Source organism: Nyctibius grandis, chromosome 2, assembly GCF_013368605.1.
Source record: "Nyctibius grandis isolate bNycGra1 chromosome 2, bNycGra1.pri, whole genome shotgun sequence".
NCBI classification, from domain to species: domain Eukaryota; kingdom Metazoa; phylum Chordata; class Aves; order Nyctibiiformes; family Nyctibiidae; genus Nyctibius; species Nyctibius grandis.
In genome coordinates, this window is record NC_090659.1 from 37,347,769 (window position 1) to 37,362,063 (window position 14,295).

Here is a 14,295-nt window from a genome sequence, read left to right on the forward strand (position 1 = left end):
CGCATCAAGTGATGGAAGAGGTACAACAGGTTACCCACCAGTCAGTCACTGAAAGACTTACTGGGGTGGCTGAGAAGTATAGGAACCAGGACTAAGGAGTTCTCCTCACATGTGTGCGATGATTTTGTCTACAAGTCACACTTTTACTACAGCCAGAGACGCTGGCTGTGCTCACTCCCTTGGCAGTGCTGTACAGCTGAGTACAAACATCTGCATTAGAGAACAGCATCTCAGCTGCTCCTGCAATGGGGCAGACTGCCCCTTGCAACAAATGGACCCCCATGGTGCAGAAGCGAGGATATTTACCCACCCCTTATGTTTGGGACGTGATATCTTAGTCTAAAGTGAAACATCAGCTCCTGGTTTACTGGTACCATTATATTGCATACTATTATGTCTTTTGCTATGCCATGGAAAAAGCCAATGCTTTAACTAAAATACCATCTATCCATCCTCTTTCCCCAAATTTGGTACTCTGGAAGCTGCACTAGGCCCATTGACTTCAATGGATTGTGATCAGGTCAGAGACAAGACACGACTCCCGTTCAAGTGCCTGTGTGTAATGAGGATGTTAGTTGCTCCCCCCCCCATCTTGAAGACGCAGAGCTACACCTGAGTATCTAATAAAACATTATTTCTGTTTTATAGAGCGTCACAGTGGCTACAGCAGCATTGAAAAGCACCAACATTTCTCCCTCCCCTAAAATCTACCTCAAGTTCATGACGTAGTCTTCATGGTTTCCTCTATTCAAGTGTAGATCATTGGGGTAGATAAGAAGAAATGCAAACAGGATTATAAGTATTTCCATAGAATTTTTCCCTCTGTCAACAAAATCACCGTTAAAGACATAACGGTTTTGTTCTGAAGGCAGACCGTTCTGCAGAAGGAAAAAAAACCAAGACATTTAGAGACGCTTCTACGCTACTGTAATAAAGGAAATAGCATTTCAAATGAGATCACATTGCTAGAAAATCTGAAAAAACCTGCACAATACAGAGATCTAAAATGCAGCATTTATTTCCACTGCTTAGAACAAAAATCTCCATATCAGACAACCTGTATGAGCCATCAGAGATGAGACAACCTCTCTGACTGTTCTTATGGTGCCATCTCTAACCCTTTCCTCTACCTATTAAATTAAGTTGAAAGGGACCAATAGGAACATTATTCTTCTAATAAAATATACTTTTCTGTTAATGTAACTGCTGCCAGAAAGTTATGCACTTGCAAATAAAAGGGAGTCACTCATTTTGAATGGAAGACAAAAAATCCATTAAAAGTGAGCTTCTGACACAAGTCTGAAGGTTCTTTTGTTTCCTTACACGGTAAGAAAATGGATTTTATATATTTACATTGTTTGCAGTGTATGCTTCTAAAACTCCTGAGAAAGACTGTAGTCCAGAGGACATAAAATCTTAATACAGAAGTCTGGAGAACCTTGGTTCCAGTTGCTTTAATCCTGAAAGCGCTACTTGAACTTTATCACATTGCACTTTGCCCCTGGGCAGGGGCAAAGGCCCTTGAATGTTCACAAACCTGAGAGGCTGTACATACAGGTATTTCTTACCTTATTTTTTCTGATGATATACAGCAATGCTTTATTATGAATAGTGACTTATCAAAAGCTAATATTGTGAATTGATGGTATGTTTCATTAGATCACTTATCAACATGTCAATGGGTGCCATAAGCTTACAGAAAGAACAGCAGCAATTACGTGTAGCTTCTTCATTTCCAATCATGAGTATCAGAAATATTATTTCAATTTTGACTTGCCAGAAAAAGGAAACCTCTGTTTTCACAATTGACATGCACAAGAATTATCAATAGAACACCTATAAAATCACATTACAATTGTGGGAGCCACTCTTAACAGGTTTGGCAGCATTTCAAGATATCCCACTTCCTGAATATAGCTACTACATCAGTGTCCAGCACTCCCTATGTTCCCACGACGTTCCCTGGTGTACTGCCTTAGCAGGTTTATTGCAGGATGCATGATTTGTCCGGAGTCTCAATTAAACATTTAATTTGAATCCATTAGGAAATCTCTTTTTTGTCCTAATCAGTGTCCTGCACTGTTATGTCGGGATGCCGTGGTGAATCCTGGTCTCCCGAGTCCCACAGCAGCACAATCCTGACTGCTGTAAATACAGCTTGCTTGGTTTTTGCCATAGCCTCTCCCAAGCTCTCTCCAAGCTAATTTAGCAGAGGGGTGTGTGTGTGTGTGGTCACTCTGTGCTCACACGAGTGGCAATTTATGAGATTCTGCTAATGCAGTGTGTTGTAGTGGCTTTAAAAAAGAAAGGATGGATTTCAGGAGTGGAACAGACAGGAGAGACTCAGCAGCAGCTCCTGAAAAGATGAATTAATAAAAGCTTTGCCTTAAAACCGACAGGCATGTGAATCATCAGCAGATTGTCAGTATACACACAGCCACTCTGGAACTGCAATCCTCATGGAAAGACAGCTCTACTGAAGCACTCTGCAGACTCTGTCATTCTTCTTTTGGAAAAGCTTACTCACAATTCTTAGTTTTAAATGAGAGTTTGTTTTGGACTTCCATCTTCAATGTGACATTTTTTTTTCTTCCACACTCATGCAAAGTTTTTATTTCTTTTTCCGTGGTTTTGACCAACAATAAGAGCAAAACTAAATTAAAGGCTGTTGCAGCCTCTGACATGTCAAAGAGGCGAACAAGGCCCTCTAATGATTAGCAACTTGCTGCTGGGCATCATTACTGTATCTGCTGGGTTAGTGATTAATTAACTTCTGTTCGTCATTTGCATTTTCTACAGCTTCAGGCTATTTCTATCCATAGCATCCATTTAACAATCTAACTTAGCATTATGTAATTTAAAATTCAAGGGTTTCAAGGAATTTCAGGAAATGCTGTAATTTAATGGAGATTAATGCAGGGACTGAATGAACCTTGCAAACTGGCTATTGAGAAAGAAGTAATTCTCTTAGCCTCACCCAAACCAGGTTTAAGAATTATACACACTGTTACAACCAGCATTGTATCGACAAGCTGTCGATTGCTAGCTTCTGGGTGTTTGCCATTGGCTGTTCGTAAAAGTGCTGTGATAAAAGTTCCCTGGACAGAGCCCCACGCTCAAGGCACCCTGTTTGCATGCAGGCCTCCTCAATGCTTCAGCAGCCATTTCAGCTCTGCACGGCTCTGCGCAGACCTGAGATCGCTACACTCTTCATGGCACTGTTTGGGATTGCACCCTCTTGATTAAAGTTACGGGTGGTTCATACCAACTTGGAGGAAGAAATCCCTTCCAACTGAAACAGGGAAGCAGAAAAAAAACAGATCCCAAAGGCTGACAGGGTTCGCTGCTCAGCTGAGTAAACTGCTCAGAGGGGACAGAAAATACTGTGTCATTTAATTTGCTTCTAAATAACTAAGCAGCTCTATCACACGCTCTCTATTTTCTCAGCACTTTGAAATGACAAAATATTTGTCCATTTTATTCAGTTTAGTGGAGGGACTCCCCTAGAAGCTTAACAAAGAACAACTGGGGGTAACCTCTAGTGCCTGAAGTCAGTGGAAGTTTTGGCTCTGAATTTACTGAAGTCAGGATTTATTCCTTGCTTAGAGTTGTTTTCTCTTCGTAACATCCATTGGAGAGGGGAAAAAGAACACCTTCTGTTTAGTTCAAAAGAGTAAAATTCAAGCTGATTGCAGTTGTAAATATATCTGAACATTTATCTTCAAGATAGCTCTTTTTCCCATTCCAGGTCCTGTGTATGAAACCAATCCGTATCATACTCGTATTCCAGTTTCAAAAAGGAAGACTGTCTAACTAAAACAAGAGCTAAAAGACTGCAAGCCAAGGACCAGCTAAAAGTAACTGATTGATTAATAAGAAAAACAGAACTCTGTAAAAAGGTCTGATTATACTTCAACAAGCTTCAGGTGTGCACCTGGGCAAAACAACCACGTTTCCATTCAACAAGTGTCAGATAAAGTGGAACAAAGTTGGAAGCAGGGGGTGAATTACATCATTTAAACACCTGGTTTAGCTCACTTCAGTCTCCATTCAATGCAGATGAATGTATAAGGATCAGACACAAACCCTTTCCCCCAGAAAGCTCAAATCGAAGAGAGTATCTGCTAAACGAAAGGTGGTGATTCATGCTAAAGATAAATATGAAACTAAATACAGGAAATCTCCCGCATCTTCAGTTAAATATACAATCGTGGAAAAGATAGCCTGGAGCTTAATTTTTTTTCACATCAGTAAAACAGAGCTATGCTTTTTTAACATTAAAAAGTGAGCAACTGTTCAAGGATATGTAAAGGTGCCCAAGGTATTTCCATTTTGTGCAGACTACGTGATTGCTTCCAAGACTTGAAAAGCTTTTTAAACAGATAACACTCTTTTTTGTTTCCTGTAAACAAATAATAGTAATAAACACTTTGCAGGTATCAATGGCAGGACTAAATGAAAGCTGCTGCATTTTTTCTGAAGGGCCAAAATTATCCATGGTGTAGTGTTACATTAGGAACTAAGTTATCTCCTGATTTTAGACAACTTTAGTCAATATGGAATAAAAAACAGTGGCAGTACTTTGGAGACATTGCAAGAAACCTTCTTAGGTTTTGGTTCATGCTCCAGTTCAACACTTAAGGAAGAGAAAGATCTCCTGGATCTCCTCCTTCACAGTGAGCGGGAGGATATGGAGAAGGAAAAGCTACAACAAAGGCACCATTCAAATTGTTCCAGTATTTGTGCCACATTTGTACCACACATGCACAATGCATGTACAGTTCTTACAGTGAGAAATCTATCATCAGACGTAAATACGTGTTCTTAACAACAAGTCATGAAGTGAAAATGCTACATCACAGACTGCCTACTGACCTTATAGAATATCAGCAAAAGATCATCCAGGTTTCCATGCAAATCTCCTACAGGAAATAAAAACATTAGTTTTTAAAAAAAATTTTCTCACACAGGAGGAAAAAACTGGAATTATAAAACTGGAATTAGTTAGTCCTAACAAGTTTTTCCCTGTGTTTTCCTTAGTAATTTGCCTTGTATTGGGATTAGCTTCATTTTAAGGTACATGTTGAAGCTGCTTGTAAAATCTGGCAATTAAATACTTAAAAGAGTATGCAATTGTCTTGCATAAAGCTTTTGTCTCTCTAGCTGGATCTGAAGATCAGAACAGTCACACAGCCAAACATTCACTCAGGGAAATGAGAGTAAGATGAACAAACTTATTATGAACCTGTCTGATTCAGGGCCAGGTTTTGATTACTACAGGCAGGATTTGATGGAGAGTGTCAAGAACTGTCCATGCTTGTATACCTCAGTTCTAAGGCAACAGGAATGACAGATTTGGCCCTTTCCAAGAGGTTTATTTTGGAACAGGCAGGGGCATTTCACTGCAACACAAAGGATCACTGCAGTATAGCTTCCCCCCCTGCATATGACTGAATTTCATGCTCACAGAACCAACCTTCTCACATCTATGACTCACCACCACAAAGCCACAGAACGGTTTCAAAACCTATCTTGTGATAATATGCTTTCACCACCAATGAGTAGGAAACGAGAGAAGTGACATTTTTACCCTGTCTACATGTTTTCTATGCTACTTTTTATTAATTATGAGCCTGCTGAAGTAATTATAAGGAGTCCTTCAAGCTGTGATAGAATTTCATCACGTATGTGGATGCAAACATTTCAGGTTCATATTTAATCTGCTTTATTAATTTGAAATGAAAATAAAATGGGGAAAGGGATACCTTATTTTAAGGAAATCAACATTTTGGATCAATTATGTCTAAAAACTGGTCTTTCATCTTCTGCAGAGGATCTTTCTGGTTACAAAAGCTGTTCGTTTCAATGGCAGGAGGGAGACACCTTTAGATGCTGCTTACATAGTGCAAATGCAATACAAACATGAGGAGGTAAGTTTTGCTTAGTAAGAACATGCTGTGTAGCGAACAAGTATGAATCCATGCTTCCTTGGTTTGGAGAGAGGTTTTGTTGGTTTGGTTAACCAATTACTAGTTATACAAAACCTCATTTAAACAAACCCTTTCCTGGCAATCGAAGTAGGTGCATAACCACATCTTAAAAAGCATTATTTGTTTTGCATGTGTCATAGTACCTTTTCCTTATACCACTTTACTATTACACACAGCACACACTGCTAGCTGTCAAGACTTGATGTCACCATTACTGTTCTGTTTTGCAGCTACTGTGTTCTGTGGCAGGTCAGGATACCGCATTTCTTTATCCGTAATTTACAAAAGTGTAACAAAATAGAGAGGCAATGAGCTCTTAGTTCTTTACCTTGTGACACATCACATCATTCTGTGAGACTAATTTGTTGGTTGTATAAAGACTGATCCATCCTTATGGGTCCCTTTAGAAATGAGGGTTTATTATAATTTAAATTTATTCTAGATAGTCACGCTGTCAATGAAAGGTCTTGTTTGCCACCCCTATTAAGCCCTCATTAAAATCATTACTGAGTAAATTATGATGGTAAAGTCTTTTTGTCAGTAAGAGGAGAAAGTGGTGAGACTTGCAGCCAGTGATCAAAATACTCGGTGGCATTTTAGAGATGGAAGTGCAGGAATATTTAAGCTACACTGCAGTGTTAGCTGAATTAATTCTGACTCATTCAGAAATGTTTAACGAGAAAAGGAAAGAGGAGGTGAGGGACTTTCTTAAAATATACTTAGTGTGACTCAGGAAACTTTTTTTTCCCAGCTTGTTCCAATTCATCCATTTGTGGGGAAAAAAAAAAGAAGGAAAAAAAAGCATCGAGAACTTTTCTGTAATGACAACATTTGGAAATGTCTGTATCATTCTCCAACCACTTAGAATATCACCCCATAGCCTGAAGCGGTTATCTTCTCTGGCACCTTACCACAGACAGTTATCTCCTTGGAGTAGGAAGTTGAAAGATGGGTGATATTTGGCATCTCCTTGAGAACCCTCCTAGTTTCACATAGTAGCTGCAGTACATAGTGGGCATGAAGCAGCTGTGAGAAAAAAATGCAGGGAGCAAAGGGAGACTTATTAGAAGTAGCAATATGTCTGTCTGCTTTATTAATCAGACCCGTATTGCCAAGATTATTTATACTACAGACCTCCAGACATGATTACAGGCTGTATGGTTTAGTGCTGGGAATTAGGAGTGTTCATAGCTTTGTGCTTGCTTCCCAGTGAATGGATATAGAGCCCTTAATGAACCTGCCTTACATATTTTCCCATTTTATTTCTAGTGTACAGTTTCTACTCTTCCCATCTACAGAAAGGATAAGAAACTTAGTAATACAGCACTCAGAATCATTGCGTAAGGTCATCTGTTCAAAGTAACTGGGAGGAAAAAAAAAAAAAAGGATGTAGTTCTAGCTGTGAGGAAAAAAAAAAACAAAACACCACACCACAAATCAACCAAAAAACCCCCAAAGGCCATAAATGATATTTCAGCAAATTGCAAAAATAATGAGAGCAAAACTCCAGCAAGGGTTGCCTTGTTAAGAGTTATCTTCCTGTTCACTGTGAAGATGTTATGACAATGCAAATTTGAAGCTTCTGGTCTTCTCTGCTAATGCTTTTTATGATAATTTTGTCAGTGATTTTTAAGACTTTTAATTCAAACACAGCTCTGAGAAAGTTTGGTAGAGGAGACAGATGAGCTACAGACTGACTTTTCAAGATTTATGTTTAAAGCAAATGAAAAAGGCCAATTACATATAATCATTTCCTTAATAAAATGTCAACCATAGTAAGAGAAGAGAGAGCTGACAGTAAGGTGAAGTCTGGGTGGGCTCCTTTATCACGTGCTTTACATTTTGCTACTTTTAACATCAGCCTCCACAGGAAATTACAGAAATAAAAAACCATCATTATTTAGTAAATTGAAAAACAAGATAGACCCTTATCCTTTTTATACAGTGTATTGTTAAGTACAAATGACCACAAGTTCAAACAAAGCTGTGCCATGTAATGCCTCCCTGCTCCACCCTCATCTTGTAAGAGGGCAGCAAAGGGGCTCGCTCAGGAACACCGAGAATCAGTAACAGCCTCCTCAGTGCCTTGGCAGCCGCAGACAGCAAGCTCCTGAGATTTGTGCTATCACCCTGTTCTGCCACACCAGTGATGCTTTATATTCACTCTTCTATTATGGTGGAATCTTGCATACTGGAATGACAAGATTAACCCTTGCACCTCAATTCCTCTAAAAAGAATGGGGGGCGCGGGGAAGAGGACCACACAAGGAGTACTTTTAACCCAGAAAAATATGATAACTAGTTTCTAGGTTAGCTTAGGACATCTTCCCCAGTCGTGCACTTCGCTGATAACCCCTGCCTTGCAGCTGCTAGGGGTTCCCATTTCATGATCACTGTAATCTCAATGCTAGAAGAGGAGATCCCCACTATTTCCTGCCCCCTCCCCAGTGCTGACTCTGGAGGTCATGCTTCAAGTAGTGAATCAAATCTGGGAACTAGTCTGGCTGAGAACTGACTGCTTTTGATTTTGTTGTGTTAGCTTCCAGCCAGATCGCTTTCCCTAGACAGCTCACCATGTACCTACCTGTATGATTACATGGGGCTAGCACGAAAGGGTAATGGGATGGAAAGGAAGGGAGAAATGTCTCCTTGGGCACCAGTTTAGCCTTACATCAGATTCAACTGATTGTGGAGCTACAACTTGACAGAGATGTAAAATAAGTAAAAAGAAATCAAACTAGTTGCAACTTACCTGTTCATTCTTGAAAGCATGAAGAAGAGCATTGGCATCTTCAACTGTAAGGGGGAATGAGAGTCGTGGTCCATAATAGGAGTCTGGAACATCAATCTTCTTTTCAAATTCTGTTAAACATAAGCCTTCATCTACCACCTGAGGAGCACTAGGGCTGGTGAAAATGTGAGAAACTGGAACAAGAGGGAAGAAAAACAACAATGTAGAAACTCCACTAGGGCCATAACACCATGACCAGAACCAACTGAATGTAACTGCAGTATTACAGGGGCTAACTCCTGCCTTGTATAGTGGAAGAGCTCCAGGTCTCCCCAGATTGTTTCACAATACTAAAAACAAACAAACAAAAAAACCCAAAAGCCAAGCAAAACCCAACCAGATGAAAAAACACGCAAAAACTCAGTAGCTGTGGTCAGGATGCAAAACATTTTGCACTGAGGTTCTGGAGCAATCTGCTCTCGTAGGTAATGAGAAACATAACCTGTTACAGACTTTCTTCTCCTTCCCCCACAAAGCAAGGAGATTTAAGAGTCATGGCTGATCATTCAATGACCATCATCTGTTTAAAGTTCAATATTACACTTTTAATACACATTTCAAAGAATCACTTTTATTCCCTTTATTTTCTATGTAAAATTTTTAGGCTAAATGCCAGCACGTCTGTGATTATTTAAAAAGTCATCAACAAAATCCTATTTATTCACAGTGGATTGCAAAGCACTCATTTCTGACACAACTAGGAGACAATGCCAGCTTTTGGTTGGCTGCCATAAAACCATTGGATGAAATAAAGTAAACAAAAACATAGCGGTAAAAGTAGAGCATAGCTTCTAATTTTCCTGGAACATGGAGAAAGCAGGAAGATTGCTAATTGCTTCAATCCAATATTTTGTTGACATACCCTTGAAATTTAACTGAGTGAACAGCAGATTTCAGTGTTTTCTTCTTGCAGATTGTCTTTGTCATATGTTATGCTAAAAGAGAGAACCAGACCCTAGAGAACAGTGTTCCGGCAGCTGCTGTTGCAGAGTTGCTCTTGTGAGATGATTATTGTAAACACTTTTTGCTGGGCTACAGGTAAGTTTTCTGTAACCTTGATTAGATGCAACTGGAAATAAAATTGTATTATTTATTGCTGGAGGAATACTCGTGGCTGTGACTCCAAACTCACAGCAGCCAAAACCAGCATGTGGCCTCATAAACTATGAGATTCATAAAGGCTAGCTTGTCTTATAACTGGATAAAATCCATATTAAAGAAATAAATGGAAAAAAATACACTTTTTATCAGCTCTGGCTTATAAAACCCACTTTTTTTATCAGCTTTTCTGCTGTGAGCTGATTAGCACATTCAGTATACAGCCATGTAAATGGATTAAGGCATCAAGTAACAGCAAGGTGCTCAGAGTTCACCATTTCCACGAGGTGCAGTCTGATTTGCAGTCTTCCACCACAGTTACAGCTTTGTCTGGCCAGATGCCAGAACGTCACCCATGGACTAAAACTGCTGGTTCCCACACACTGATTATCCGAGCACATCTGCACCAAGTCTTGTCCCAGCTCTAGCAGTGGGTCTCCAGATGCTATCTCCCTCTGTGCCCTACCTCTCAGGAAGTGGGTGGCTGCAGACTATGAGGCCAGTTCCTCAGACCACCTGAATTCCTCATTGCTTGCCTGTTCTGGCCAGAGGCTCTCCTCATCTGACATGACTCCTTCAGAGTCAGTGGTCTTCTCAGCATTTCAAGCCAGGTAGACACCTGCCCATGCCTGCTCCTACTCCAGCCCCCCCTTCCTGCATGCAGCAGGCTATCCTTCCCTTTACCTCTGAACATGAACCTGCCTTCCTTGCAGCCTTGCTTCCTTTTTGGCATGTGCCCAGGCTGAGAAACCCAATCTTCTTCCCTGCAGGGCTTATCTCTGCAAAGTACAGCCCATTTTCCACCTCTATATGAGTCCTCAAAAGCCAGTCATGGTCATTAGCCTTAGAGTGTGCTTACGTCTCCTCAGGCAGTCTTTCAGCTGTCAGATGAGTCAGTAATGGATGCCCTAATGCAGCCTGGGGATTAGTGCGCTTGCCAGTAAGTACCCCAGCTCACTGCAAGCCCCATGCAGGACTAATTCTGAAGGATTTGGCACCCTTCTCATTTTAGTCATCTTCTAGTCGAAGCTGTCAAGGCTCTTTGAGTCCATACTGAAAGACTGGGACAAAAACTCTTGACATGCCTCATTCAGGCACTCACCTTAAGACAGAATGAAATACCTTCTACCAGTATCTGCATCTCTCTACCAACTACAGAGAGCACAGGGAGTGACCAGGCTTTGTACTCTGACACCAGACGTCTAGCCCAAGCTCAGTGAGTTGAGCTTTCACTATTAGCAGACCCCATACAGCTACCCTACAGGACAACAGCCATATTCCATTTTAAATACGAAAACCCAGAGCTACATGGAGTCACTTTGGCCACAGAAAGCCCAGGGACCTGGTTCTCCTGACAAGACCACCTCACCATAGGAGTTGTTCAAGGCAAGTCAAAGACGCCACCGTCAAGGATGTACTCACTATTGGGGTAACAAGGAATCAGCTAATTCTGCATCTCTGAAATAAGGTCTCTGTTCTGCCACCATCAGTGAGCCTTCAGACTAACCACTGGGGTACCTGAGAGCACCTCTGACTCCTGAGGTGTGCTCTTACATCTGCCAGATACTGATTCCCACCCATCAGGTCAAAGCCAGATGGACCTTGAGCCCACTAAGAGGATGTAGATTTCTAAAATGCTCCAAACATTTATTCTTTCACTCCGTTTCTGGCACTGTAAGCTGCAAGCAGCTGTGACTTATTCCCTGCTGCAAGAATCACTCTATGCAAAAAGCCTTGGAAGGATGTTAATGCTGTAAGGGAGGCATCATGGGGAGTGAAACTGCAGAAAACAGCACCTTTTTTCATTTCCTTTTGAAGGAAGGCTCCAGGAGGTATGGGTCCTGCCCTGGTGACCTTGAAAGGCACAGCCAGGGGTGCCTTGGACTCCCAGTCCCACCACTTTGCCCAAGACATGTTTGCAGCCTTCTCACCCTCAATGCACCCATAAGAGTGAGCAAATGGGTCACCTTTTGCTGGAAAAGCAGTTTCCAGCTTTCTCTGATAGGAGATCTTTCAATTGAAAGGCTGAGCAGGTATGCAGATTTTTGGGGGGAGGGAGGGAGAAAATCATAAGGTGGAAAAGGTTTTAATTCTTACTTCCCACAAACCCTTGGAAAATAGCCTTTAATCAGAAGCAGAACAATAACAAGACACACAGCTACGTAATATCTGAATCACAACTTAAACTGCACTGACATCTTAAGCAGGATGAGAGGATGAAAAAAAGCTTCAGGGTACAACAGATAAACAATCACATCAAAAGCACTACTGTGTTAATGAGATGGTGGCTGCTTTCCTTCTTTCTTTGAAAAATATATTCTGAAAAAGCAGATTAAAAAGAGGAAAGTGACAAGATGAATAGAGGAGATCGAGTGGTTTATAATGTAAGGAAAAACACAGATCACAAAATCTTCAAGTAGCTTTCTCATCACATACTAAGAACAAGCAACCGATTCTCTGGTAAGAACATTATATACTATCCTCTTGGAGAGGGCTTTTGAACCATATGCTATCACTAATCTAACTGAGCACACATTGATGAAAAAAAAAAAGCCAGAGAATCACGGGTTTTAGAAAATGCTTGGGAATAGCAAAGCCAATTTGAAGCCTCTCTGCTTGTTACGTTTACACTCACCATGGCTCATATCTTAAGACCATGATTCAGCAGAGTTGGAAGCAGTTCATTAAGAATCCCTCTATTCAGCACTGATTTTGCTTAAATCAGCGGGGCTAGCATGGGTGCTGCAAAGGTCACTTAGAGGGGCAAGTAATCAAGATCTTGAAGTTGAGAATGCACACAGCCAGTAGTTGGACAAACATAACCATAAACCACACAACACAAATTTGATATGAAAATTCTCAAAAAACCCCTAAGTCAGGACCTTTGCATAGGCAGCCTGGGCTGTCTATCCATTAAACATATACCTTACAGAATCTTTCTGCTTCTATTTGGGTTCTGGGATTTGTAACATGGAGTGTTAGAAAGGGCGAAATAACAAACCAAGACAAAAATAAAGCCTTTGGAGCAGTTATCAAGCCTTAACAACTCCAGTCCCAACAGATGAAAGTTTTAAGCAAGCAAGACAAAGGGGAGCTTTACCATAAACCATACACTTTATCATGTGTTTCAGCCTTAACCACATCTGCAACTCCCAATATCCGCAAGACCAAGAAACAGGTCACCATGCAGTGGTGATGAGGGGCAGCCCACAGTACCCCCCGCCCCTCCCTGCACACAGGTGGGGCTGGGATCTCCACTGGCCCACCAAGAGCCTGTACATGTAGCAGTGTGCTCTGTACCCAGCCATGTCCTGAGCCCTAGCAAGTCACCTGAGGCATCTCACTCACCTTTGTTCCCATACACACAGTTAATTGTTCACCATAGACACAGTTAATAAAAGTGGATAAATCATATCCACAATGAGCAGCTGTAAAATTCCCTTTTAATATTATAATGAAAATAGAGATTAACACTAGTTTTCCAAATCCCAGACCTAGCACTACTACTTTCTTTCCCACTCAGGTGGAAAAGCTGAACTGAGGTGCGCTATCAGCATGTAGAAGTAGAAGAAGTGAGCAGTGTCTGATTTTCTTTGAGTTTGCCAGTTCCACACCAGAAAGTTAACTGACTAAAGCAGGGTTTTTTTTCAGAATACAGTGGTAATGAAAAAAAAAAAAAAAAATCAAAGGAAGGACTACTGTATCATCTGCCTTGGCTTTGGAGCAAGGTTCAAACATAATTTCTTTTTCTTCAGAGCACAGAGAGCATTAGGCACTCTAAAGTATTTAAGAGAGAAGAATTGCCATTTCTAATGGTTGTCATTAGAACACTGAACCACTTACGGTTCTGATGGTGGTTTCATCCTGCTATCATCCTGCTATCAAAGTGTCTTGTACAAATTTTAATTGGAATAACCCATGGCTGGACCAGATGAAAGAGAAAGGACATTTTCTTGTAATTCAGTGAGAAGAGGACAGCCTCCTTTTTAACTCCACTAGGATTAGATCTATTCTCAATTTGTTCAGGGAACTCATGTTTGTTTTCTGGATTTAGGAAGTCTCTTTCAGTCTGTCCTGTTGAGCCTGACCTCAAAAGTAAGTTTTGTTCAAGGATCCCAAAATACTTCAAAAATTAAAGGTTATTCTTTGAATAACTGAGCTTTCATTGAGATGGTTTCTAAAGACTTATCTCCAGCAGTTTAAATTTATTTCATTTTTAATCATTCACATACTGATACATGTTTTGCAGCGAAATCTCGAACCAATTAAATTAAAAAGTGGTCCAGAACGGCTTGAGGGAAGGAAAAGGGGGGGAAAAAGGAAAAGGGGGGGAACCAGAAAGGGGGGGGAACCCAGGAAAAAGGGGGGGGGAACCCAGGAAAAAGGGGGGGGGAACCCAGGAAAAAGGGGGGGGGA

At 40.8% G+C, this 14,295-nt stretch overlaps 1 protein-coding gene across 1 annotated transcript in view; it reads right to left on the reverse strand.

The window, feature by feature from the left end:
- Positions 1-14,295, reverse strand: part of PPEF1 (protein phosphatase with EF-hand domain 1) — a 30,810-nt gene that overhangs the window by 10,440 nt on the left and 6,075 nt on the right. Inside the window, exons 4-7 of the mRNA XM_068425546.1 lie at positions 8,743-8,915; positions 6,902-7,016; positions 4,876-4,922; positions 712-878 (exon numbers count right to left, since the gene is read on the reverse strand). Coding sequence (XP_068281647.1) covers positions 712-878; positions 4,876-4,922; positions 6,902-7,016; positions 8,743-8,915 — 502 coding nt within the window. The remainder of the gene's footprint in view (positions 1-711; positions 879-4,875; positions 4,923-6,901; positions 7,017-8,742; positions 8,916-14,295) is intronic.